This window comes from Cervus elaphus, chromosome 11 (assembly GCF_910594005.1).
Source record: "Cervus elaphus chromosome 11, mCerEla1.1, whole genome shotgun sequence".
In the NCBI taxonomy this organism is placed as follows: Eukaryota; Metazoa; Chordata; class Mammalia; order Artiodactyla; family Cervidae; genus Cervus; species Cervus elaphus.
The window spans coordinates 4,342,541-4,369,783 of record NC_057825.1 but is presented as its reverse complement, the minus strand read 5'-3'; the positions used below and the strand labels follow the sequence as shown (position 1 = coordinate 4,369,783).

Sequence of the window (27,243 nt, the reverse complement as noted above, 5' to 3'; positions counted from 1 at the left end):
GAATCACTGACACCGGTTCACCGTAGACTCATGGAATTTTAAAACCAAATTCACGCGAAAGCACCCAGGATTGACCAATGCAGTGTTTCTTACCCATTCAAAGAATGTGTAAAAAAGGAAATGAAAAAAGAATTTTAAAGAGGAGAAAGAAAAGGATGTAGTTTCTAAAAGAGCTCTCAAAACAGTCATCGATTGCCATGGGTTTAGAGCTCTTCACCAGGCAGTCTAACCAGGAACGTCTGGGTCCTGTTTTAAAGTTAGAGAGAGGCCCCTGTTCTGGACCCCTCCCTGGCCAGAGAGAAGCCACAAGTGCTCCTAGGCAGGCGGCGCTCTGGATCCACCTTCACTGGAGGCTTCACGGAGGAACCATTCTCCCATCCCTGGTTCCCGGAATGTCTCTTGACAACAGTGACTGCCAAGTATCTTGCCCGTTTCTCCCGACCCTCTTCCTCATCTGCCGACTGCGAGTCTGGCCCAGTTGTAGCCCCGCCCCTCTCCACCCAGTCGCTGGAAGCAGGCGCGGAACACCAGTCTCCCTTGCCCTCGCTGTTTGAGCCACTGGACTGGCAAGTTTGCCCACAGCTTAAACATAATATCCAGGCAGCACCTGGAGATCGGCGTTTATGAACAGTAATAAAAAGTGTCATTTTAGCAGATCAGCTCCTGGAAGGATCCTGGGAACCCATCAAAGCTCTATTTACTGAGCAAAGTGAACTCCTTTTCCCAATCGATGAGAAATAATAACCAAGGCGACTCCTCTGCACCCCTCTCGTCATCTGTGCTCACTTTTTAATAACCGGGGACGAGGTTTTTCAAGGAAGATCTTTAATGCTTCAAATGGTCTCTGCAGTTGGGAGGGTTCTGACACGAATTCAAGTCCTCAGAGGGGAAAGTGCTACAACCACCACGGCCCAGGAGATGCTGCCTCTTCCCAACCCCCAACATGTCTACTCTAGACAGAAAGAGCAGGCTGGGACCAGGACACGCCAAAGAGTCTGTGCCTTTAAAAACCTCATTTACCCCAATGCTGCCCCAGGCCTCCTCACTCACACTGCCCTTGTGCTGGAGCAGATTAGAACGACTGCTCTTCTCCACACCAATCCTGAGAGCTGAGGCTGCAGAGCCTAGTCTCGGGAGATACAGGTGCTCCACCAATAGCTAATCCATCCACGTATGGATGTGAGAGTTGGACGATAAAGAAAGCTGGGCACCGAAGAACTGATGCTTTTGAACTGTGATGTTGGAGAAGACTCTTGAGGGTCCCTTGGACATCTAGGAGATCCAACCAGTCCATCCTAAAGGAAATCAGTCCTGGGTGTTCACTGGAAGGACTGATGCTGAAGCTGAAACTCCAATACTTTGGCCACCTGATGCAAAGAGCTGACTCACTGGAAAAGACCCTGATGCTGGGAAAGATTGAAGGCAGGAGGAGAAGGGGACGACAGAGGATGAGATAGTTGGATGGCATCACCGACTCAATGGACATGAGTCTGAGTAAACTCTGGGAGTTGGTGATGGACAGGGAGGCCTGGTGTGCTGCAGTCCATGGGGTTGCAAAGAGTTGGACATGCCTGAGAGACTGAACTGACTGACTGAATAGCTACGGGGAAAGGAGTCTGCCAGGAAAATGGCAGAAGAGTTCTCTCCCTCGACAGGTTATACTTCCAGGGGGCAGGAAGTGGCTGGTGCTGGCAGTGCCAAGAATGAGTGGAAGGAAGAGGGGCTATGAGGCAGAGATGAGGAGGAAGAGGAGAGGTCATGCAAGGAGACCTTTCATGAAAGGAGACTTGTGGAATGCAAGTCGGATGACGCTCCAGCCACTCAGAGCTGGTGCTCTCACTGAATCCCATTTCAAAGCCGTAAGGATGACAGGATTTAGGGAAGTCTATTTCAAAATACCTTCCAAGGACATAGGGCATTTTGCCCTTCTGAGCAATAAAACCAAATCTATTCTTGGCCATCTGATCAGGAAGAGCAACATCTTGTGGATGATGCTTAGGGTCAAGGAGGCAGAAAGGAGCAAAACTCCAGCCTGGAAGGTGCTGCTCATCCTTGCTCCTCCCAACCCAGTCCTGCCCCGGAGGAGCACATGTCTGGCACATTAACAGTGACAACCACCCAAAGGTAGTGGGAGAGGCGGCTTGCACCAATTCTCTTAAAGGCAAAGTGTTTGACCAAGGAGCCAGCCTCCCTCTAATCACAGAGAGGGATGATCCCTTCTGAGCCAGGCACAACCCTAACACATAACTCCTGCTTTTTGGGGAGGAGATGCTTGAACCACAAAAGGAAGTGGAAGTGGTCCTGTGCAGCTGAAGGACTCTGCTTTCTGAAATTTTTGTTCAGGAGTCTGGAGTTCAAACTTACGTTACCACAATTTTTACTACTTGAAGCTCTACTTACAAGATGCAAGATGTGAGGGGGAAAAGGGCTAACTGCTTCTGGAAACTGACCATGACGAAATGCTGGATATTAGCAATAGGTGGGTCAGAAAGTACAAAAGGAAAACAAATGCCTACTTGGCCCAGTTTCCAACTAGTTTTCTGCCATGAAGGCAAAACCCAGCTGCTTTTGTTAGTTATTCACGAGGTGAGTTCTAAAATAGCTAAATGGGAGGAGAGTCAGGGGTGGAGAATTTGCATACGGAGATAGGGAAACACAAAAGACAGTATCAACTCCTGGGGAATGGCAATTACAGGTCTCTTCTCCTCAAACCTCCAGAACTCAATCCTAAGAGGAGAGACGAGCGGAGAACCTAATGCCTGCTGTGGGGTGACCGAGATGCTCTACAGGCAGGTCCCTTAAAAGAAGATGTATTCATTTCCTTCTTGGTCCATAAACATTGGGAGTGGCCCCACTCCAACATCCTTTGAAAAGAAGACAAGTAACGCTGCCAGCCTCTTGGTGTTAGTAAGTTCAATGGTAACAATGAAGAGACAACCCCAAACCATATTCTCTAAGGACTATTCACTGTCACTTTTACCCTGATGACCCAGAGACGCTGAAATAGTTGTGGGCTCGCTAGGATATCCAAAGCACCTCTGACGCCAGCAATGTAGTGCTGGTGTGGCTTTGCTTTCCTCCTCTTCATTCCAACTCTGTTATCAACCCTGTGGCCAACACTTGGTCAGGTATCCCACAGCAAGTTGAGTTTGTCTAACTTTCAACATGTGCCCAAACCCTCCCCGAGACATTCTGTTCCCCATGAGAGAATGTTCTAGTACATCTCCAAAGGCAGGTTCTCAGGAAGAGCCTTAGGAGTTGCTGAATTCACTGCAGGGAGACACGTGAACAGGGTATTATTAGAAACCAGACTATAATGCACACTAATTGTCAGTTGTTACGGGGCAACTGCTGGGATTTCATCATTCATCTTGGGCAGTTCCAGTTTGTTCTGGCAAAAACTAAGGCCTGCCTTTATAATGTGCTCAGGTATGAAATAGTGAAGTCGCTCAGTTGCGTCCAACTCTTTGCGACTCCGTGGACTGTCGCCTACCAGGCTCCTCAGGCGACAGTCCATGGAGTTTTTCAGGCAAAAGTACTGGAGTGGGTTACCATTTCCTTCTCCAGGGGATCTTCCCAAACCAGGGATTGAACCTGGGTCTCCCACACTGCAGGCAGATGCTTTACCATCTGAGTTCCAGGGAAGCCCCAGGTATGTAATAGGGACCTGCAAATATTTCGTGACTAACCCATTTCTGTCATCAGTTTCCTGATTACCATAACTGCCTGGGAGCCAGTCTCCTGGCCTTCACCTTTACCCCGAGCTGTTCTCACCCAGCTGCACGCGACCTTCTCAGAACCATTAGATCACCTCCCTGCCCCAAGCCCTCCACTGGCTCCCCTTTCACCCGGGGTACCTGGGTCCCCTGGACGGCCTCCACGCCCTGCCTCTGCTGCCCATCCCCGCCTTCTGGGCACACTGCCCACGGCGCCTGCCTGCACGCCCCCAGTTAGAGCCCCAGGGCGGCCCCTCTCCAGGCTTTTGCTCACATGGCGACCCTCCCAACAGGGCCCGCCCTGCCCGTAGCCCTCCATCTCCCCCATCCGCACTGTGCCCTCCATGCTCTCATCACCTTTCACTAGGCCATCCAAGTAAACTAATGGATTATTTGGCTTTGCCAAGTCTTAGTTGTGGCACATGGAATCTTCAGTGTGGCACGAGGCCTCCCAGCTGCAGCACGTGGGATTCAGTTCCCTGACCAGAGGTCGAACCCAGGCCCCTGCATTGGCAGCTTGGAGTCTTAGCCACTGGGCTGCCAGGGAAGTCCCGAGACTATCAAATTTATGTGTACTTCATTTATTATGTTTATTACTTTCACTGTCTCCCCCCCGCCACTAGAATGTTACAAAGGTGACGATTTTTGTCTCTTCTGATCCCTGGTGTGTCCCAAGCACCGGGAATGGTGCCCAATTCCTTCTAAATACTAAAGCAATTAAAAAAAAGTTTCAGTTCATAAAAAGAAGAAAACAAGAGGCTGTAGTGTTTATCTCTTGGTAAGCCAGCCTGGCATTCTTCTCCAAATCATGGGTCACTATCAAAAAGAACTGTGGATCTCCCCACAGTAGGGGTGAGTCTCATCAGCAGACATGGGACAGTCAGTAGCCAAGACACACACGTTCCAGCATGGAAGACATTGGGCTCTTCTGAGCTCCCCTCTCCTGCGCTCTGTTCAGCACTCAGAGTGAACTACTGAGTCCACACCTAATGCCTGGTGATCCCAGGGGCCAATTTATGCTACAAAGGCACCGAATACTGAATTAATACCTAACCCTTTCATAAATTTCCCAGGAACTGGGTTCATGGTCTGCAGCCCTTCCTCAGCATTGCTCTTTCTAGTTTTTCTTTGTATTTTCAAGTAGGAACTGCTTTGGTCTAACATTTCCAGACCTTGCCTTCATCTCTGATTTCCATCTCTACAACTACTCCTACTGCCGTATCTCATCTATCCAGTTTTCAAAGAAAGAGGAAAATGGGTCCTGGAGACCCAAGTTGCTGGGTCACAGCTCTAGACCTGACGTAAGCCAAGATAAAGCCTCATTTGTGCAAAACGCGAGGATGGATGAAATTAACATTTAATATCACTTTAAAGCCTTCTGTGCCTTCTTCCAATCCCTGCAGAATTAGGGAGATTGAAGGCTTTTGCTGGCGAGCAGGGCTGCCTGGTTGGCCTCCCAACCTGTCTGGGGGCATGTGGGTAGAGGTGGGGCAATGCTCGGTCGGGTAATCCATCTACAACCGCCCAAGAAATTGACCAACCTTTCTTGGCCCTGGAGACTGTCTCCTCGCTGGAGTGCACATAATCTTCAAACACCGTCTGCAAGACCGTGGCTCGTTCTCGGATTTCCTGGGGGCCAGCGGTGCGGGATTTCTGGGAGGGTGACGGAAGGATTAGAGGACAGACAGTCAGAGTCAGGAATAATGAAGCGGTTTATAATAGATTTAATAACAGTAAAATCACACAGTAACCACCAAGGGGCCAACAAGGGTAATCCTTTCAATATTACTAGGGAAGAAAAGGGAGTGATAAAGATGTTAAAGTCAAGCAAAGATGAGGATGGCTTTGTGAGGGAGTAGGTCGGGTCTCTTATTTATTTACTTGTTTATTTTTCTTTCTGGCCTCTTATCACTCGTGTTCAAAGTGAAAGTCTATGGGAGACACTTTGGAATTTTCCAAGTCCAATTGAGGCGTTTAAAACACGACGGGGCAGAAGCAGTTTTCAGAGGAACCTTCTATGTCCCACTTAGGCTTTCAATCTGCCCCCTGCCTGGGACTCATCGGTGGAGCCCTGGCCATTCCTGTCTAAGAGCAACCCACAAGCCACCTGCCCACAAGGTGGTCTGTCCCTGAATCACAGAGCATGTGTCCTCATTCCTGAGAGGTCCAGACTCTCAGCGTTCCAGTAATATTCTAGCAGCCCAGACCCCTGTGCCCAGGAACCCATGGAGGACTGGGCTGCTCCAGCCAACCATGCGAGGCCGCCACCATGGATCTCTGCAGCCAACTGTCCCTCTGTAAGAAGTCATATTCGTATGGACAAATGACCCTACATGTGGAAAATGTGAATAAAACCAAAACTTCATTTCTTTTCAGCCTTTAGCAACCCCAGAGAAAAGATTTCCCTTTTTTACATCCCTCTGAAAACACGTGGCTTACGTGTCCTGTATCTTGACACAAATGCTATCTCCTGAATGTGAAACTGAGAGTCAACAGAACCCAAACCTGGCTAATCCGCCTTCCCAGAGGTGTCGATCCTTTGGACGGTGCTAATGAAGCTCCAGCCCTCCTCACCCGCCTAGCCCATGTGGGTCACCAGGAAAAAAACAGCGTGAGACCCAGTTCATGTTCCTTTTAACTCCTGTAGAGGACATGGAGCGTGCTCCGGGGTCTGGCTGACCACGCCTCTCGCAGGCACCCTGGCATCTCCCACGGTTAAAGCTGTTGGAGGAAGAAAAAAGGGTGGGGGAGGAGAAAAAGCCTCCTTCTTGGGAGCAGTGTTCGTCTCTGTATTAATAGACTTAACAACTTGAAAATGTTTTTAGTTTAGTCAAATCATTCCTGCTACCTGTTTGGTTGATGATAGTCTAGCTGATTTCACGGTACATGGTCCCCCTAAGGGTTTTATCCACTCAAATGTCAAGAGAAAAGTCACTCAGGAGCTGTGTTACGAAAGTGGACATTTGCTGTTGTCATTAACAAGGATTTTTTTTTTTGCCCTCTTAACTGATGTGAAATGCAAACTTTTTTTTTGTCGTCCTCCTTTCGTTAAGCCACCTCAGCAGCGAAACTGTCACCTTCCTTGCACTTTTTTTTTTTTTAATATGAATGTGAAATTAGCAAGGATGCCCTTTCCCCTGGCGGACAGAATCCTCTGTTATTAAAAAGTAAAGCACTTTAATAATGAAAACTTTTTCCTCTTTTTCCTGTGTTTTAACTGTTTAAAATTAATGAGAAGGGCAGAATGGTTGTCAAAGCGATATTGAAAGCCGGGCAGCCAGGACCGAATAAGCACAAAAATCCCTCCAGAGTGTTAAATAAACAGAGCTCCAGCCCTCTCCAATCCCTCTGTTGGTTATTGTATACATTCTGTAACAGCTCTCAGAATAGATCTGAGAGCCAGGGAGGCAGAGAGGTTTCAGAATTCCAATAAAGGCCTCAAATTAAAGACAGCCTGGTGCGAATTCCAGGAGAAAATTAAAGAGACCTCAAGCTTAAGTGACAGGTGACTTGCTTCTGTGTCACAACTGTCAGGGGATTTAGTGATAATATGGCAATATATTACAAAGGGCTTTTCTTATTCCCCCCTTTAGGTTTCAAAATGAGGCATCTTTTCTTCCCAACCAAAAAAAAAAAAAATTACATATACACATATATATAATGTGTGTATACCAGTAAAATATGTAGAAAAAAGGCGATAAAACTAGGTTCGCACATTTGAAATGATGAGGTCAGTTTTAGTAGAATATAAGAAAAAGTTAATGGCAGAAAACATCATATACTTAGGAGAAAGCAGGTCTTAGCCCCCCCGCCCCTTGCCACTTCCAGAAATACTTTATTTTAAAATTGCCCCTCTTGAGAATGAACAAGGTATTTTTCCGTTGTCTTCTGGGGAGGACAGTCTAAATTTAAACTGAAGACAGAGGGGGCAGAGTCAGGCAGCACCGGCTCAGCCCCAGACAGGGAAGAAGCTCCCATAATGAGGGGGATGAGACCCCAGAGGGCACATCCCCGAGGACCAGCCCCCCCAACCCTCAAAGACGCAGACTTAGTCCTGCTTAATGAAGCAGCTCGCAACTAGCAGACGGTGGGTGGTTTAGAAAAAAAAACATTTCCAAAGGTCTAGACACACTCAATACTCTGTGTCTTGGCAAGAACAGACAATCCACAAAAACTAGTCGACGGCTAGTGATCTTATTTTAATCTCTCATGATGCCAGGGAGCTTTCTGTTAGGATGAGTTTATAGGCTTATCTCATTGGACAAAAAAAAAACTTTTAGGAAGAACATGTTTGGGTGTGTGTTTATACTGTGGAGATGGAAATTCATGCCTACCAAGAGTCAACAGATGAGTCCAAGACAGCTAGGTGGGGTTATTTTTGTTGTAAAAAGTTTTAGGTGGGAGCAGTTGGGGTGGTGGTGTTTTTTTTTTTTTATTGAAAGCATGTGTCTTGACACTGCCAACTTCTAAGGTATTTTTAAACTAAATGGAAGGATTTTGTTTTAATTACTTTATTGCCAAGCTGAGTTTTACCCCCACGGTCCCTAGAACCTTCTGAGCGCTTCCCAGTCAAGTTGAAAGATCAAATTTATTCTCTTTGTAGGTGGGTGAACATTCATGCGCCCAGACGCAGCTATATATATTTTATATACCTAAATATGAAATATACATTTTACAGATGCTTCACTCTCTTGCTTTCTGTTCATGGAAGCCCTAAATGTATGTGCCAGAGGGACACTTACAATGGCCTTCAACCAGGCTGGGTGAGGATGGGCTTCATGATGAGGCGTCTGGCTCGGTGTGAAGGCCCAGCCACCGCGCCCACCTTTGTGTGCCTGGCACTGACTGGTACACCAGCAGGAACTGCCCACATCAAAGATGCCAGTTAGGGCACTGCATCTTTCCGATGAAACAGAATCAAAAGTTGTGCCCAGCATTCACTTTATTCTCTTTACCATTCATAGGATTCACGCACACAGTACTCTCTCACAGGCTGTAATCTACATGATAATTAGTAATGCAGTTAACTTAGTTTTTGTTTTGCTTCGTCCTGTGAATGAAAGGTAAATTTGGTCAAACAAGTGGTGCTGATGGACGTGACATCTAGAACCTGGCAAGACTAGTTGAGTTTTCTAAGTTAACCAGTTTGTTATTTTGGGGCTTACTTAGCACTTTTTCTCTTTCAAAGATCACCAGACCTTAAAAATATCAAAACATTATGTCCAACAAGGCAGCAGTTCAGGGCGGAGGTGAACTCACACGACCCAGAGCGTGCACAGTGCTCCGTGTCTTGTTTTACTTAAACCTCACAGTGGCCCAGCAGGATGGGTACTCGAGACGTCCTCGTTCTCCCGGTGGGAAAACCTAGGCTGGGGAGGATCTGCCCCAGATTGCAGAATGACTGACTGTGAAGCTAGGACTCGGATCCGAGCCTATTGGGCTCTGGGCCCTGCCTCTCACCCACCATCTTAGGGGGGCTCCTCAAGCCCCAGCCAGTCTTCTAGGCTGGTCTCGAGCCACAATAAAGACTTAGGGAGAGGAACTAGAGCGGCCAGCCACAGGGTGGATGTTTACAGAATGGCTGTGGCTTGTTTCCGAGAGAGCAGAGGGAGGTTCTCTTGCTCTGGGGAAGCGTCCTGCAGGAGGCGTCCTGTGCCCGTCCACAGCCTCCCCAGAGATGCTCGGAGACACATGACCATCGGCACCCTGGACAGAACTGGGCTGTGCTCAGGGGATAAATACTGACACCAAAGCCAGTCCCGGCAACAGTGTAAATGAAGACAAGGTTATTGAAACCTTCACCATCTCCTTGTGTAATTTTGAGGCTTGCTCTTAATTCTGGAGAACGGTCAAAGTGAAAGTTGCTCAGTCAGGTCTGACTCTCTGTGACCCATGGACTGTCGCCTGCCAGGTTTCTCTGTTCATGGAATTCTCCAGGTAAGAATACTAGAACGGGTAACCATTCCCTTCTCCAGGGGATCTTCCCAAAACAGGGAGAGAACCCAGGTCTCCCACATTGCAGGTAGATTCCTTACTATCTGAGCCACCAGGGATGATAAGTGCCAATTTTCCACTTAGTGTGAAACTGCAAAAAAGGCACTGGGCTTCATGTCAATGAGTCTGAGCTTCAATTCCATATCTGCTTCTGCTACTAACTGATGTGATAATAATAATAATAATAATAAATACACTTTGGTCCCTGCGTTGGAACTTTTGGGTTATTTTTCACTCAACCCTTCAATCGCCTTCTGAGAAGAAAATTATAATTATCTCAGTTGTACACAGGAAGAAATTGACCCTAAGGGTCTAGTCCTGGCCCAAAGCCACACAGCTGGTGAGATGAGGACTTGGGCCCAAAGGCCGTGCTTCTGGCACTGGGCTCCCCCATCCTCAAACAGCTCCCTGGGCGCCCCTACTCAGCCCAGAGCTGTGCTGGGGCTCTAACTACATCACCATGGGAACATCTGGATAAACAGAAAACAAGCCTTGCCCCCTAACTAGAATCTGCAGCAGTTTCAGAAGAAGAGAAGTGTGCCAAGACCAATGAGTCTCTATAGTTTCCAGTCAGTTCCCATGACAACAGACTTACTATGGGATGGCCTGAAGGCCTGTGGGGCCAGGACCCTCTGTAGTGAAATATCACTTAATATATAACAGGTTGATCAACCGAGTCCTTAATAGCTTTTCTTGTTCATGGGGATTGTTGCTGTGGTACCATTTATTGGCCACATTTCACCTCTATGAACACAGCTGCTTAGCTGCTCAGTCGTGTCCAGCTCTTTGCAACCCTATGGACAGTAGCCCGCCAGGCTCCTCTGTCTATGCAGTTCTCCAGGCAGGAATACTGGAATGGGTTGCCACTGCGCCTTCTCAGGGGATCTTCCCAAGCCAGGGACTGAACCTGAGTCTCCTGCGTTCGCGGGCAGATTCTTTACCCACTGAACCACCGGGGAAGCCATGAAAACAGCTAACGTTACCCAATTTAGAAAGTACTTCAGTTTCATGTACTTGGCCTGATTAATACTAATGGAGGCTCGCTGGTAAACTGTGAAGGATAGGTGGCCTGCTTTCACACCAGAAGGACCCACGATTATCAGTGCACCCTCACGGATGTTCCTTCAGCTCTCTAAGCCTCAGTTTTCTCATCTATGAAGCGGGAGAGTAACACCTGCCTTGTGGGCTGCTGAGAGGCTAAGACAAGACCAAGTCGGGGAAGAGCTCATCAACACAGAGCCAGGCCCACAACACACGCCGGGGCAACAGACATCGGACTGTTCCTCTCCTTTCCTTAGTGCATTTCTGCAGGTTCTCTCTGGAACAGATGAACTTAAATCGGGATCAGACAAACGGACTCCATGCCTCAGGGAGAATATTGATCCAAATAAAGACATGTGCTAACACACACAAGAAATTCTTAAACTTCATCTATTTGGCTCCGATTTTCCAGTCTATCCACAGGCATCAGAATAGAAATGGAAAAATATCCAAATATTAAAATTTCATGGACAAAATTATACAGAGCAACACTACACACACACAGAAACACACACGCAAGTCTAGGTGGTACACCCGGTAACGCAGTAGAGTGGGGGTGGAAGTGCTTCCGAGCAGGGGGGCCTCAGAAAGAAGCAGGAAAGGCTGTCTGGGGTTGCCTGCGCTGCTCAGGATCTCCATATGGTAGTGCTCAGATGATAAAAATTCTTCTTCCTAACGACCTCAACTTTACTCTTCCTCTGTGTATAGCACACATTAAAAAATGGATGAACTAAGTGTGTCTGAAAGGAGGTTCTGAGACATTTATTTTTTCCATGCGGTCCTGGGTGGATGGGTCAGGCCAGGTGTCCATGCGGGTAAGCTGGAGGGGGACCACCAGGGCTGAGCATGGAGCGCTGTTGCCTCCAGACTCTTTCTGGCCAGGGACGAGCCCTCCTTCTGGGGAGCCTGCTGCCGCCTGGCAGACACCCAGGACGGACGGGGGCCCATTAACTGGATGGGCCAGCAAATGTGTCCAGAAGCGAAGAGAGAGAAACGCCAGCAAAATGTGGCCTCGTCCAATGTTCATGGTCCTGAAAACGCACGCTTTACTCGCCAGTGGTAGGAACTGCCCAGTACTCAGAGCCGCTGCCTCCCTACACCAGGAAATGAGTCACCTCTGTGAGCAGCAAGCATAGTTAAACTCACCTGGCCTCCCCCTCGTCTTCCTTTAAAACAATCATCCTTTGTCAGAACAGACAAAATGTCTTCCATCTTCATCTCAGAAACGCTGTAAAAAGAAGGACATATAAAGGTAAGCTTTTTATTCTTCCAAAAACATTATTCTACCAACTGTGATGCATAAAATTGGCCTCTCTTCTGGCTAATCAGATATAAAGGAGAAGTGACACTTGGTCACAGGAAAGGGAGTGTTTTCCCAACCTTTCAGGAATTCGGAAGGAAGGGGACTCTATGATATTAGAGGGACAGAAGGGGTGACATTACCACCAATTCTCATCCTCCCAGATACATGTACATAGGCTACATTTACAATCGCCTTTATGGGGATCACATCATTATTTCTTAATAGATCTGGAAAACTACATAGGCCTGCTTATTGACATATTACCTGGACTTGAGCAGAAGGTAACGAGCCAAAAAACATTTCAGACAGTCCCTTTAAAGGAGGTGGCTGAAGACCCTTAACAGTGGGGTAAACAAACACCTGAGTGAAAGTAAACAGGTAACCAATGTCTCCCATTGACAGCACCAGAACTCTGTCTTAATCTACCCCGAGGGACGTTCCTGACTGTCATCTCTGAATTACTCAAGGGTGAGGACCAAATGACCTTCGGCAAATCTATAGAGTTACGGGCTAACGGCTGAAACCAGAACCCAGGCTTCACCTGTGAATGGGAGCCATGAGGAGCCAGAATGAGATGCTCCAAGCAGCCCCTTGGGGGAGTCTGGACAGCACACTGTCCCCCTTGGCTCTGGAAGGCCCCAGCCTTTGCCCCGGGGAAGAGCACAGAGCAGAGTCCTGAGGCAGAGACAAGAAGAATAGACTTCCCAGGGAGGAAGGGAGAGGGGAGGAGGAGTTCTAGGGCAGGAAAACAGATTCTAAAAAGGTAAATGACTTTCAGGACTTCCCTGGTGGTCCAGTGGTTAAGAATCTGTCTCTCTCTGATGTAGGGGGAGAGGGTTTGATCCCTGGTCAAGGAACAAAGATCCCAAATGCTGCAGGGCAATTCAGCCCTGGGGCCACAGCTAAAGAAGCCCCTGTGAGGCACAGAGAAAAGCCTGCATGCCACAATGACTCAGAGCAGCCAAAAAAAAAAAAAAAAGATAAATGCTTTTCTTGTATGTTTTGTTTTTTTTTTCAAAATGTAACAGCAAATTAGAACGTGAATGGCAACCTTTTCTGAGGGAGAAGACAAGCCCCACTGCCCCCCCAAAGGCGACTCTGACAAGGCTATGAATGGACACGCCACTTCTCTGACGGCGATGCACCTGAGCCGTGTCACCGCCTCCCTGAGACGCCCTGTCCCTAGCCCGCGCGGCCCCTTCTTGGCTGCCGGACTCGGGAAATCTTTTCATGGCAGTTAGGACTCAGCCTGAGAAGGCGAGGTACATGCAGAAAGGGCGGGAGCTGGGGAAACTGTTCATAGTTTCCTGGAAAATCTATTTTTTCACGTGGGAGAAAAATAATATGGCTATTGAATTTGCCTCTTATTTATGCCTAGAAAGCTGGAGGAAAGTAAAAACCAGAGCAAGTCCTGTCTTTCCCTTTGTCTAGCTGCCTTGCCTCTATTAAAAAAAGAAGAAGAAAACAAAAGGAAAAAAGCAATGTAAAAACTTGGGAGTCAGATCCTGAAGTGAGGAGAAAGCAAGCAGGTACAGTGTCATTCACAGCCAGGGATACAGAGAACTAAAATGCCAGAGGAAGGCGCAGATTCCTCAGATGCATGGGAGTGCTGTTGTCCAGCCAGGGTGCGGCTCATGGGCTGCGTTGGGGGACTGTTTACCCGAGGTGAGCAGGAGCCAGGCGGAGCTGACCCGGAGAGATTTACAGTTTAAAAGGGCCTCCTCCTTGTCCAAGACGTCACTATTTCTGAGGAACAAAACAAACTGATTCTGCCCATTTATGGTTCTATCAACAGACCTGAGTCACCCCCACCTCACTATGGAGAGAGATCGTGGAATAAATCCAAGAAACTGTCTTTCTTAAGCCTAATCTAAGAGAGACGCATTTCAAGGACGCTTTCCCATTTTAATAAACCTACGGTGACTTTCATTAGAAAAACATTTAAAAAAGAAGTGGGGAAAAGTGAAAAAGTTGGCAATTAACAAGAAGTCACAAGGATGCAGAGACGAAGTTCTGAGTATCCACTCAGAGGCGGCGTGGCCCGGGTCTCTCGCTCCCTCTGCTGAAGTACATTGTCAGGGCCAGTTCCGAGGTGCTGGGCACGTGGAGGCGGATGGCAATTTGCTGTGATGGCCCTTGCTGCCGCCTGTCTTTCTGAATCTTCCCTGTAATTCATCAGCCACCCCAGCATCCTACCGCCTGGCTCTCAGGTACCAAGTAGGCACATACTCCTTCCTCCTCCTTTTTTTTTTTTTTGATATTTGGATGTGTACCTTTTGGATTTCGAAAATCTTCAAGTCTGCCTTTTCCCACAGCACACTTTGGAATGACTTATTAGACTTAATTTTTTGTATGAAGTCAAAGAAACAGTCTGCATACATTTCCCCAGCAGACAGCCCTGCCTTGAACAGAAACTGGCACGTGTAACATTGCTCGGCAGCACCGCAGCAGCAGACCTGATCACACTCAGGGTGACTAGAGCTCACCCACAGGTAGCCAGGGGTTCAGGGCGAGGCCCCGAAACAGGTGCATTTTCAAGGCCAACACCAGCGAGTCTGGACTCCGACAGGACTCTCTGCCCCCTAAGTGAAGGTCCTTACACCACCTGAGACCCACATCTCCTCCGTGAGGTGTCTCCCTGTCTTCATTCTCCTGATCGTCCTCTCTGAGTCCCTGGCATCACTGAGGTCCCCCCTGAGCGTGAACCTTATGGTGAATTTCCCACGAATACTGTGGGTTCTTTCTCCAGTCAAGATCATCAGAAAGAAGGACTGTCCTTTTTACACCCTTAAAATACACCTAGCTCACCAATGGTTCATGGTGGTGCTAATGAGCATCTTCCCTTCTTCAGTGGTAGGCTTACAGCGAACCTTCCACGGCCACGAACGGGAACGCCTTTACTCAGAATGAGGACAAGAGCAGAGAGGTGGAGGCGCCTCTGCTGACGACCCTGTACGGGACTGTGACCCTCTGCCTGCGGTACCATCAGCACCCACTTCTCCAAGGAGATGAGCTCAGGAGGCCAAGCAGAGCGCTGCTGCCGGGGAAGGGGGGAGAACGTAAGCTCGTGGGTCGAGAACGGAAGGAGGAGGGCGCCATGGAGGCAGAGAGGCTGCAAAGTGCAGGGAGCCTTTCCTCCTGGGGGACAACACCTCTGAGAACGCCTTCCACAGGTTCACTAGCTCCTGGGACAGAGGGAAAAGTTACAGCGCTGGAGTGGGCTTTCATTTCACACCCCCATGTTTCTGGAGTGGACCTGCTGGATTGGGGGCTGTCTGGACCCTGAAAGGGCAGCAAAGAGAGATCAGAGCCGGCCTCCAGCCCCCAAAACTCAAGAGTCCAGCTGGAGATGAAGCTCCTGGTGAAGTGCGACTGACCGACCGACACAAGACTCTCTTCTCACAAGAGAGAAGACGCCCGCCTTCCTGAAACAAACAAAACCCACTCTTCACCTGGCAGAGTCAGAGCTGAGATGAGAGAACCGACAGGAAAACTCAAACCGTCTTCACCCGAGTGACATGACCCCCCAGACCAATCGGGGCAGGCCCCGGCCTCCCCAACCCTGAGGGGTGGGGAGTGTGTTTTCATGGGGAGCTGCACCCCATGAACCACCACACCGGCAACCTCAACAGTGCTGAATGTGCCACAGTCAGCTGAGGCGTGGGGCGGGAAGCGGTGTGCTCCCCATGGGGACGGCCACCCACAGTTCTCCCCTCCGAGTGGGCCGCCGGGGCACGTCAGTGCGGATGGCGAGGTGATGGCGTTCCCAACTCTGCACTTCAAGGGGAAAAGCCTTGTTACCTAAAACACAGACTGGGCGAGGAAGCCACCCAGAAACGTGACCCACCATGTGACGTCACGGCAGCCAGCCACTCTTGTGCCCAGCATGTACCGGGCTGCCAGCCTGGGCTCCGAACATGCTCTTGGCATCACTGTGCTTTGAGCAGAGGAGACGTGTGAACCCACATAGATGAGTGTGAGTTTTCCACACATGCCTTTTGAAGCCCATTTTGAGGGCCTGTTACTCCAGGTGCTGGAGATTTTATGGAAAATGTGACAAAACCACCTCATCTCTGGGGCCCAGGTCAACGCTTCCTGCTTTCATAAGGATCACCTGGCCAGCCTGAGCTGCTGCCCTCCATCTTTGTCCTTACTCAGGGAGATCGGGGTTGGATGGAAGCCCCCGGCCCAGGTTCCAAGCTGCCAAGCCCTATGGGGCCCCCAACCTGGGTGGAGGGAGTGGGAACTGGAGCTTCATGCTGGAGGATGTGAGACACTGCCATCTGACTGGGGGCCCTTCCCCACAAACGTGGGGTGCACAATAATTCACCCACTCTGAACAGTTTCCTCCCTCGGCGTACTTTCCAGGAGGAGGGAAAGTGATGAATCCAAAGCATCATTTTTCCCACAGATAAATCAACTCTAAAGGTCTAAAACGTTAACGAACTGCAAGAAACAAAACTTGATGACTATAAGAGACCTTGGTGGAGCTGGCTGGGAGGGTGGTGCACACTCACTTCACCTCAAGAGCAATGGAATGCAGACCTCTCCCTGAAGAGAGACGGAGTGCAACTGCTCACTCCCTGACTCGGAGCAGCAATGAGGTGAGAACTGTCATGTGCTGACGGCATGAAGGGTTTTAGTCTTTGCCACTGGCTATTCTGGGACTCATTTAGGGATCACAAGGGTTAATGGCTCTTCGTTGGCTTACAAGGCCCAGCCACTGTAAGAAGCGACAGAAAGTTAATTAGGAGAGATCAGCGGAAGCCCCGTTCAGGTTTCTGACTCACTTGATTTTGTGAGAAGCCAACGAGTTGACATATTCTGCCTCCGAAGGAGCCAAGACAAGCAGGCTGCTCCCATGGCAGCCAATCCGGGCCGTTCTCCCAATTCGGTGGATGTATTCGGCAGGTGAAGATGGAGCGTTGTACTAAAAGAGGGGCATGAAAATGAAGGCATTCACAGATCAAGGGATTGCCATTAATTGGAAGTGCAATACCCCTCACCTGCCTCCAGGTATCCCAAGAATTAAATCCTGGTGCTATGGTTACCCCACCACCATCACAAGGAGAAGTCACTCAACCCTGAAACTCCTGGCTTCATTGGAAATAACAAGGCTCCGACGCGCCAACGGGAACAGTGGCCAAGTTTCAGATAAACGAGACATCTTCCCGTCCCAATATCTCCTTTTTAATTTCACTTCTCCACAGGTCTCCTCGCTTTCCTATTTGCATCTTTTCACCGAGGTGACTGGGCAAGGTGAGAACGCAGGCAGGGCAGCCGCACGACCTTGGCCTGCTTCCTCGAGAGACAGAGCCGTGGGGCCGCGGGCACGGAAGATGGCGCACAGGGTGGAGAGGGATCAGGTCCCCACGCCTTGGTGCAGGCCCCCCCGTCCTGTGAAGCGGGCTGCAGGCGGACTGAGAGGCAGGTTCCCTTCCTAAGGGACACACTCTGATCCCGCCGACAGCATTCCTGGCCCGGGAGACAGGCAAATGCTCAAAGTCAGCAGAACGGGCGTGCTCCGTGGCAGTAACTGGTCATCATTAACGCTAACTGACCCTGCACTCATTCTGCCCTTTTGTTCTTTGCTGCTACCCGACTCAAAGATCACGGGCCAAGATGACTTCGGTGGCAGGCCAGGCATATTAAACTAATCAATATCCACAATTACAGGGAGGTGCTCAATGATCAATTCTATGTGGCTCATCTCCCACACATTAAAGTCATCCTTCCTATTTCACATCTGCTCTGTGGCCGGCAGGAGAGAAGACACAATGCCTCTGGCCACAAAGTCATCGTGTGCGGTGAGCAGAGCAGATCTCTAGCCAGTGACAAGCCTGCAATTCCACTAAAATGTGAATAAACTATGACTCACGTAAACAGGGCATGTGTCCCCTGGCCCTCTCACAGAAGGGCTTAAAAATACCACTCTGCAGACTAACGAAAAGAAAAAACAAAGCTGGAACCACCGGGCTCTAGGGCTAACACCCGTGCCCTCTGGCAAAGCGGCGAGGCTGGAGGTATGCGTAAGATGCTGTCAGGGCCTTAACTGCCCCCGCAGGTCAGCGTGCAGGCAGTTCTCAGGGCAGCTGAGCCACTGTCTTCCCGACACAATGAGGCCTCCCAGGGGCCCAGTGGTTCCCGTTATTTTCAGAGTGCTGAAAATCGGGGTGTGACACGTGTTTGTCTGGGAGCTGGGGAGCCCCAGCTGCACAGCCTGGAGGCTGAGCTGTGGTGGTCAGGGGGGCTGGGGTAAGGAGAGATGGCAGGACAATGGTGTGGATGGGGCTGGTGGCTGCCTGGGGACCAGGGCAACACCCGAGAGGGTCTTAATAATTACTCTACTTCGAGCCAATGCATCTGCTCATGGTCGTACGTTCTGGCCTCAAGCCCGCCCCATAACAACGAGAGAGGTTACCTGGACAATCCATGTGACTTGAGGGAGATCCAAGCCACGAGCCGCAATATCCTTCAAAACAGAAAAGAACAAAAGAACATGGCTTAGGATGGAGTTTCTCAACCTTTCTGGGGTCCTGGGCCCATTTGATGATCTAGTGCAAACACTGAGGGCTCACCCCCAGGAGTGCGCACAGGCGTGCACACAACTTCAGGAGCCCACTGTCATCCACCTGTGGGTGAAGCTCTGATTCAGGGACGAGGTCTACCGAAGCTGCAGTGAGGCAGCTCAGCCCGCTCCACGACAAGAAGGTCACCCGCACGCAGACCAGAGCGCCGGAGGAGTCGTGGGCTGCTGTGTCACGCTGAGGATTCAGAGCCGCTGGTGTGTTTGACATTTTATCTGAAAGACCCCTTCATGGTTAACACGGTCGTGGGTTATTGCCCATATCTGGTCTTATCAGCAATGCTGAACAATAATGTGCTTTGAGGTGTGATTCTGGAAGGTCACCCCGAGGTATGTCCTCGTGGGGGTGAGCCCCAGAGTCACTGACCAAGGACGCTGCTCATGGGCCCTGGAGAGTGGGAAGGACCAAACGATGCTCCCTCTTCTGATAGGCGGTTACAATCAGAACACTGGCCAGAGATTTAACCAGATGGACACAAAGTATAAAAGCAATGGAGACAGCTTTTTTCCTTTGAGCTAGCTGCCATCTCAAGAGCAAAGACTCTGCTTTCTGGTATGTCTGGCCACTCTGGCAGGGAGACTGGAAAATGGGAATCTTTCCATCTTTGGCAGTAAACACACAGCCAGCATCCACCTCCAAGGGCAAGCCACACCAAGAGCAGCCCCAGGCAGCAGGCTCTGAGCACTTACCATACACGAGAACACCGTACCTGCATTATCTTGACTCATCGTCAAAATAATGCCTCAAAACAGAGGGGAACCAAGATTCAGAGAGGTTAAGTAACTTGTCCAGGGACACACAGCTAACAAGCAGAGGGTAGCCCGCCCACCCAGGTCTGCTCTTTTCCAAGACCAAATTACACTGCACAGTTCCGCCATCAAAGAAGATGCTGTGTACCTTGTACATGGTGGGAATGCAAAATAATACAGACCCCTATGGGGAGGAATCTGGGGATATCCAGAAAAATTACACACGCACTTGCCCTCTGACCCAGAGCGATCTCCCCTCTAGAAATCCATCCCAAAGGTACCCTGGTGAAAATGTAAATGACTTATGCACAAGGCTATTCATTTCAGCATTGTTTATGACTGCAGGTCTGGTGAACACTCCAGTGTCCAGCAGGAGACAAGCTGAATAAAACATGGCAATAACCACCACACAGAACAGAGCTACAGAACACAGCTACAAAAAGATGGAGGTGCCTCTGCACTGATATGGAAAATGTCGAGGCTGTATTTTGAGTGCAAATAGTATGCTTTTGCATAAGGAGTGGAGAAAATACAAATATACTGGGCTCATATTTCAAAAGGAAATACTGGAGCGAAAAACCCCATAGCTTATAAAAATAGTGCGCTAAAGAGAAAAGAAAAGAACAGGGGGGAGGGGACCAGGATGGATCCTGTACTCCTTTAAGGCCCTTGTAATTCTAACCCTGAGACCATGTTTCAATGCAATTAAAAAGTAAGACAACCTGCCGTCACGCAACAGGAAGGACAGAGTGTCACCCATGACATATTCTTGCCAAAACACAAACAAAATCCTAAGATTAGAATCTAAACAACCATCCATACCTACTGAGGGGAGGGAAGAACAAGGTAAACAGCACCTTAATGACACAACTACCCAAATCCGGGATGCGGGGTATTTATTCTAAAGAACAACAGTCTTTCTTCAGCTAAAAAATCCAGGAAAAAAAGGAGAATAATAAAAATAGAAGACTTTAGGGAGAAGACTTCCTTGGTGGTCCAGTGGCTAAGAATCTGCCTTACAATGCAGGGGATGCGGGTTCAATCCCTGGTCAAGGAACTAAGATCCCACATCCCATGGAGCAACTAGCCTGCAGGCCACAACTAGAGAGTCCGTGTACTGCAAAGATTCTTGGTGCTGCAACTAAGACGGAGCTGATGCAGCCAGATGGATAAATGGATAGACGGACGGATGCTCCAAGAACCAACACCTGGAAGGAGGTTCGCCCAACTGTCATTGTGGTTACCCCCAGGCAGAGCGGCTTGGGGGCATTACAGGCTCCCCACTCCAGTACACTTGGGTTTCCCTGGTGGCTCAGCTGGTAAAGAATCCACCTGCAATGCAGGAGACCTAGGTTTGATCCCTGAGTTGAGAAGATCCCCTGGAGAAGGGAACGGCTACCCACTCCAGTATTCTGGCCTAGAGAATTCCATGGACTATATAGTGCATGGGGTTGCAAAGAGTTGGACAGGACTGAGCGACTTTCACTTTTTGCAGTTTCCTGTGTTGTTTGCTTCGTTTTTCTTTTCACAATGAATGTATATATTATTAAACCCCCCCCATTTTTATTACAGAAAAATTTAAATCTACAAAAAACCTGAAAGAATAGTACCATGAGCACTTGTCAACCCTGCCTCCTGATTCTCCAACTGCTAAACTGTCACATCTGTTTTTTCCCTCTCTGTACAGTCACATTTTTCAGAACCTCTCGAAAGGAAGTTGCAAATATGATGACATCTCACCCCTAAAACTTCAGTACAGATCGCCTAAGTAAAAAGGACATTCTTCTACCAATCGCAACACCATGGGCACACCTAAGAAACTTAAAATAACTTTATTTTCTAATAATCAGTCCATCTTCAAGTTTCACCAACTGTACCTAAGATGATTTTTATAATAGGTCAGTGAAAAAATAATTGTGGTTCTGGACCATGAATTTTAAGTCATTGTAACTAGGCTCAGACACATCTTTATTAATCAAAATAGGAACCACTGCAATCAACACATTTTTGCCAATGAGAAATAAGTTTGTTTATTCCTGTAGTGTAAAAATTCGTGCTTCAGGATTCAACAAACTCTTGGAAAGCATTTCCTGCCTTCTGTTGGTTGTGGAAGTGTTTTCCCTGCAAAAAGTTGTTGAAATGCTTGAAGAAGTGGTAGTCGGTTGGCAAGAGGCCAGGTGAACATGGCGGATGAGGCAAAACTTCGTAGCCCAATTTGTTCAACTTTCGAAGTGTTGGTTGTGCGATGTGCGGGCAGACATTATTCAGAGAATAATGTTTTGGTCACCTTTTTGGTGACCAATGCTGACTGCAGGTATGGCAGTTTTCTGGACATTTCATCGACTCGCTAAGCATACTTCTCAGATAGAATGCTGGTTTCACCGGGATTCAGAAAGTTGTAGATCAGATCAGTAACAGACCATCAAACAGTGACCAGGACATTTTTTCGGTGCAAGTTTGGCTTTGGGAAGTGCTTTGGAGCTTTTTTTCTGTCCAACCACTGAGCTGGTTGTCACCGGTTGTCATATAAAATCCACTTTTCGTCATACATCAGAATCCAATTGAGAAATGGTTCACTGCTGTTGCATACAGTAAGAGAAGATGAACTTCGGAATGATGAATTTTTTTTGATTTGGGGTTAGCTCATGAGGGACCCACTTATCAAGCATTTTCACCTTTCTAATTTGCTTCAAATGCCTAATGACTGTAGAATGGTCGATGGTGAGTTCTCCCACAATTTCTGGTGTAGTTGTAAGAGGATCAGCTTCGAAGGTCCTCTCAACTGGTCGTATTCAACTTCTGATGGCTGGCCACTGTGCTCCTCATCTTCAAGGCTCTCGTCTCCTTTGCAGAATCTTGAACCACCACCGCACTGTACATTAGTTAGCAGTTCCTGGGCCAAATGTGTTGTTGATGCTGCAACTTGTCTGTGCTGCTTTACGACCCATTTTGAACTTTAATTAAGAAAACTGCTTGAATTTGCTTTCTGTCTAACATTGCCCTAGTCTAAAGCAAGTAGTGTCATTAGCAAAAAAAAAAAAAACCATAAAGTGAGAAATGCACATTAAAATGATGTAGAATATTACCACATTTACTTAAGAATGCATTCCAATATCAAACAGCAAAGTTCAACAATGCAAAACCACAATTACTTCTGCACCAACCTTAATAGTTTTCCTTCCCTAACCCTGGACTAAAGCCTAGATCATTACATTCTATTTTTATTACAGTCATCTAGCCTTCCTTACTGTACTGTTCACGGGGTTCTCACAGCAAGAATACTGGGGTGGCTTCCCATTCACTCCTCCAGTGGACCAGTTTTTGTAAGAACTCTCCACTACAACCTGTTCGTCTTGGGGCGCCCTGCATGGCATGGTTCATAGCTTCACTGAGTTATGTAAGCCCCTTCACCACAACAAGGCTGATCTGTGAGAAGAGGGCAGCAGAGGACGAGACAGTCAGATAGCATCACCGGCTCAATGGATATGAACGTGAGCAAATTCCAGAAGATAGTGGAGGACAGGGAAGCTTGGAGTGCTGCAGTCCATATGGGGTCACAAAGAGTCGTACACGATTTAGCGACTGAGCAATACCCTTCCTTAACCTAGAATGGTGCATCCCTGCCCCTAACATCTACTTTTTTGTTTTTATAACAGTTTTTGAGGAGTCTGGCTGCCTGGAGGCACATCCCAGAATCTGGAGTTTTTCTGACTCCTTGCAGCAAGATTCAGGTAGAGCCTTCTGGCAGAAGGACACCACCAGGGTGGGGTGTGCCACCCAGCACGTGACCTCAAGAGACACAGTCTGTCCTGTGTGGGGAAGCTGGGCTCAGTCACCGGAACAGGTGGCGGCCATCCTTCCCCCTCCCTTGAGGAGGGCCCTTTCTCCTTTGTGATGAGTGAGGGAAACCCTGAGACTGTTTCCCAGAACCTTCTGCCCAGTGGTTTTCGCATCTGTCAAGGCTGCTTGTCTCTGTCAGTTGCTACCCCGACGGCTACCAAACGATGGCTTTCTAAGCCTGTGATCACTTCCATTTCATAACGGCGCCCTTCTGCAAAGGACAGCTCTCCTGCCCCTCTCCTCACTTTTCAGTATCACTAAGGATTTATATGCATATGAAGCAACTTTTATTTTCTTTTGGCCACACCATATGGCATGTGGGATCTTAGTTCCCCAACCAGGGACTGAACCTGCACCTCCTGCACTGGATCACCAAGGAAATCCCTATAAAATTTGTTAAAAAAATAAAACTCAATGCAAAGTTCTGCAAGAACCACATTAAAACATCACTCCCTGATCGTCCAGCATCAGAGGAGGACCTGAGGAAGACACTCCCCCTGTCACCTGAGCAACTCAGAACGACTACTGGTGGGCAGGTCAGGGTGGTCTGTCTTCTCGCTGATTAAATCCCATCTGGATTTCGGGTCCCCTCTGAACGGTGGCAAGAGGCTGCATCTGTGGGTGTTACGTAGACGTTTCATGTAGTAGAAGTGTGTCCACCACCCAGGAAGTGTTTCCCGACAGCTCCCAGGTGCCCTGAAAGCTGAAGGCGGATGTTCCGGGGCCAATGCCTCTGAGAACACAACTCAAGAGTGTTCTCGACACATACTAGTCACTGTATTTAGAGAAACTGTTGGGCTCTTAAATATGCGAAGCTCTCATTAAGAAATGATTTATTTCATTTAGGTGCTCTGCAGTGGGAGAGGCATGGTGACAACGGCTGTCTGAGATTTAAAGACAGGCTTTGTAAAAAATTTAATGCTCATCGGTTTAGTAAATCCGACTAAGAAACACAGATGGACCTCTCAAACAGCATGTGATGTTCAGGAAAGTCACTCCGAGCACAAACACGCTGAATCAGTGAGTTGGGGGCTCGGCAGCCACCACCATCAGACCATTCACGGTTTTCCCATTCGGGCTGGGCGAGCCAACCTAGGACACCAGGCCGAGAGCCTCCCACTCCCCACAACTCCTGGTGCTGGGGAGGGGTCACCTCACAGCCAGCCACTGCTTGGACTCAACCCTGCTATTTCCCTCAGCACTTCCTGGCAGTCTCAGCCGGGGCTACACTGAGGGTGGGAGGGAGGGATGGGGAGGACTGGACTCCAGGACCACTGCGGGAGCCATCCAATCTGGGCAAGTCAACTCTGCTCTCCCAGCCTCAGGTTACCCACCTATAAAATGGCTGCAAATGATTTATCTCCCCAGGTTATTGTGACGATACAATGAGACAGTGGACGTGAAGTGTCTTGAGAATCATTGATCTGAGCGTTCTGGCTGGTGATGAAGTAGGAACGGGCATGCAGGCAATGAGGTGGGGCTGTCAAAGCTTCTGGGCTCTCTTCCCCGCTCTCAGCCCGTCACCCCACGCAGGCAAAAGACCACAGAGGAGAGAGAGATGGCTCCATCCTCCCGGATGCTGTCAACCAGCAGGACCAGACCAGAGGACTCTGCACAAGACGCAGCTGAAACTCTGGTTCTGTGCCCGCCCTCAGAACTTAAGATCCAACCTGCCTGTATTCCTTTAACCTAATTCAGATGAAAGAATCGCTAAAGTCAGTTCTGAAAGACACTCGCGGGCGAGGCCTTGAAGGCCGTGGGCTGAAAATTGGCTGCCTCCACAAGACCGAGGGGTACAGATGGAAGGCAGCTTGCTCAGGTGCCAGCCTGTCAGTTGGATTAAAATGACTCATTTATTTACCCAAGAACCTCACAAAGTGCTTTTACTAACAGGGAGAGGGGGCCTGTGGCTCTCTGAGCAAGGGACGCAGCAAATTCGCCTCTGCTGCCTTCCCGGCCTGCCAGAAGTCATTACTGCCGTGTGTGGAAAGCCATCAGCGGGGTCCGGGCCCCCGTCGTCCGGGTGACAGATTGGGCTGCGTAATCAGAGGGGGAAGGAGAGCATGCAGAAGCTGTCAGTGGCGCGAGAGCTTGGCTAGAGCCGCCAGAAATCTGGCAACATGAGTTAGCGTAACTGAGTCAACAGCCGACCATCTCCAAATGATCTCGCCATGAACAGGGATGAAATACGAGCGGAAAAGATAAACTTCACCTAAAAGGCATAGGCCAGAGAAAACCAGAAAGTCTCCATTTTGGGGGGCACTGAAGGGACATTCTTGGGACGCGTACAAGCATCCTTTGTCTCCCGGCCACCTGGCACGGCAGAAATTCCCCAGGAGAAAAGGAAATTAAGAAGTGCAGAGACCTGATGGTGTGATTCAAGAAAAAAGAGAGAGAGCAGGTGAAGGAGAGCAGCACAGGCGCTTTAGATGTCTTCTGAAAAATAAGGCATGTGTGGACAACCACACACATTCCAACAGAGGCTCAGCCAGCGGACGCGGGTGGACCCGAAAGTGCCTGTCCTTGTGCAGGGGTTGGCGGGCGGGGGGAGAGGCATCACTGAGTACCACCAGGGACAACCACGGAGGGCCACCCACCAGCCCTAAAACCAGAAGGAGCCTGGAAATACCACACTGCAGTCACCTACTGGGGTTTCTCCAACTGCTCAATGTAACAGTTATGTTCAAAACCTCTGGCTTTGGGTGAGTGCTTCACTATGAGCCAAAGGAATTAGCATGAAGATAAGCCCATCTCCTCTGTCTGGTTCTTCTGACTTCTTAATTCCATTGAGGAAAGTGGGCTCTGAACTTTCAAATGATTCCTTCCTGCTAGTACTTTGCTCCCTCCTTACCTTGGCTTCTTTAGATTCAGTTTTCTAGACAAAGCTAGAAAATTACACAGTATTACATTCCAAGTATGTAAGAACTCTTCTTTCCTAGACTGGTCTCTCCTGGTCACATCTGCCCAGACTCCACACCACTGCGGTCAAACACGTGTACCGAGAACTCATGTTATATAGTCATGTATCAGGTCCCAAAAGACTTCATGAAATTAAGACGGCCCTTGCTTTTAAGATGTTTATAATTAAACACACAGACACACACACCCTTAACTTCCTTCACCACAGAAAAAATACAATGGAGGAGAATGGGGAGCAGGAAGGTACTTTCTAGAAGAAAAGGAGACAGCAGAATTGTGAGCTTTTGTGTGGTTACACAATTCCCAACTTCCCACACAAGACAGTCAGTCTTCTGGCCTTGTTAAAAAAATCTTGGGAAAAATCAAAATGGCAAAAGAGACGGTACAAAGGCAGAAAGTCTCCATGCAACAGTTAACAACATGGGTCCCCTTTATGCAAAGATGCGAGTCTCCATCTGCCTTGTCCTCTGTGGCCCCACTGCTCATTAGCACCCGGGAGGCTCCCAGAGCGCGGCCAGAGCCTGGCAAGCAACAGACGGCTGCCAGAGACGCAGCGACAATGCCTCCCCAACCCAGGCGCCACCTATCACAGCCAGTGAGTCTCAGACACCCCAAGTTTTGGGCCACAGCGACCACACGCAAAAGTGGGAGGAAGACCGAGCAGGAATGAAGAACTTCATATCATCAGGGACCTGGGCTGGTATCCTGGCTTAGAAATGGACAGGAACAAGCTCCCACCCGGTTCTTTTCCAGTCATTTCTTCAAGCAGAATAAAGAAGAGACTGGCAGAGGCTCAGCATACTGGATGTGACCTGGACCAGCAAATGAACACTCAGGGGCTTAGAGAAATCAGATGATGGCAAGAGGGTGCTTTTCACATGGCACCGGGGCCTGGCAGGGGGCAGAGGTGTGGGGTGCCACACATTGCCAAGTCAACAATGCTCATCATCTAGCTGACATCACCTGCTTGCAGGTAGCAGCTAGGCTGAACAAAGAAAGCCATCAAGTGCTTTTGACCCCACCGAGAGTTGCATTTCAGAAAATGATCTTTGCTTCCATAGAGCTACTGGAAAAAGACAAAAACCAAAAACTGA

At 48.9% G+C, this 27,243-nt stretch overlaps 1 protein-coding gene across 1 annotated transcript in view; it reads right to left on the bottom strand.

Moving 5' to 3' along the window:
• Positions 1-27,243, bottom strand: part of DDX31 (DEAD-box helicase 31) — a 74,558-nt gene that overhangs the window by 20,457 nt on the left and 26,858 nt on the right. Inside the window, exons 15-18 of the mRNA XM_043916525.1 lie at positions 18,476-18,526; positions 16,845-16,984; positions 11,898-11,979; positions 5,258-5,369 (exon numbers count right to left, since the gene is read on the bottom strand). Coding sequence (XP_043772460.1) covers positions 5,258-5,369; positions 11,898-11,979; positions 16,845-16,984; positions 18,476-18,526 — 385 coding nt within the window. The remainder of the gene's footprint in view (positions 1-5,257; positions 5,370-11,897; positions 11,980-16,844; positions 16,985-18,475; positions 18,527-27,243) is intronic.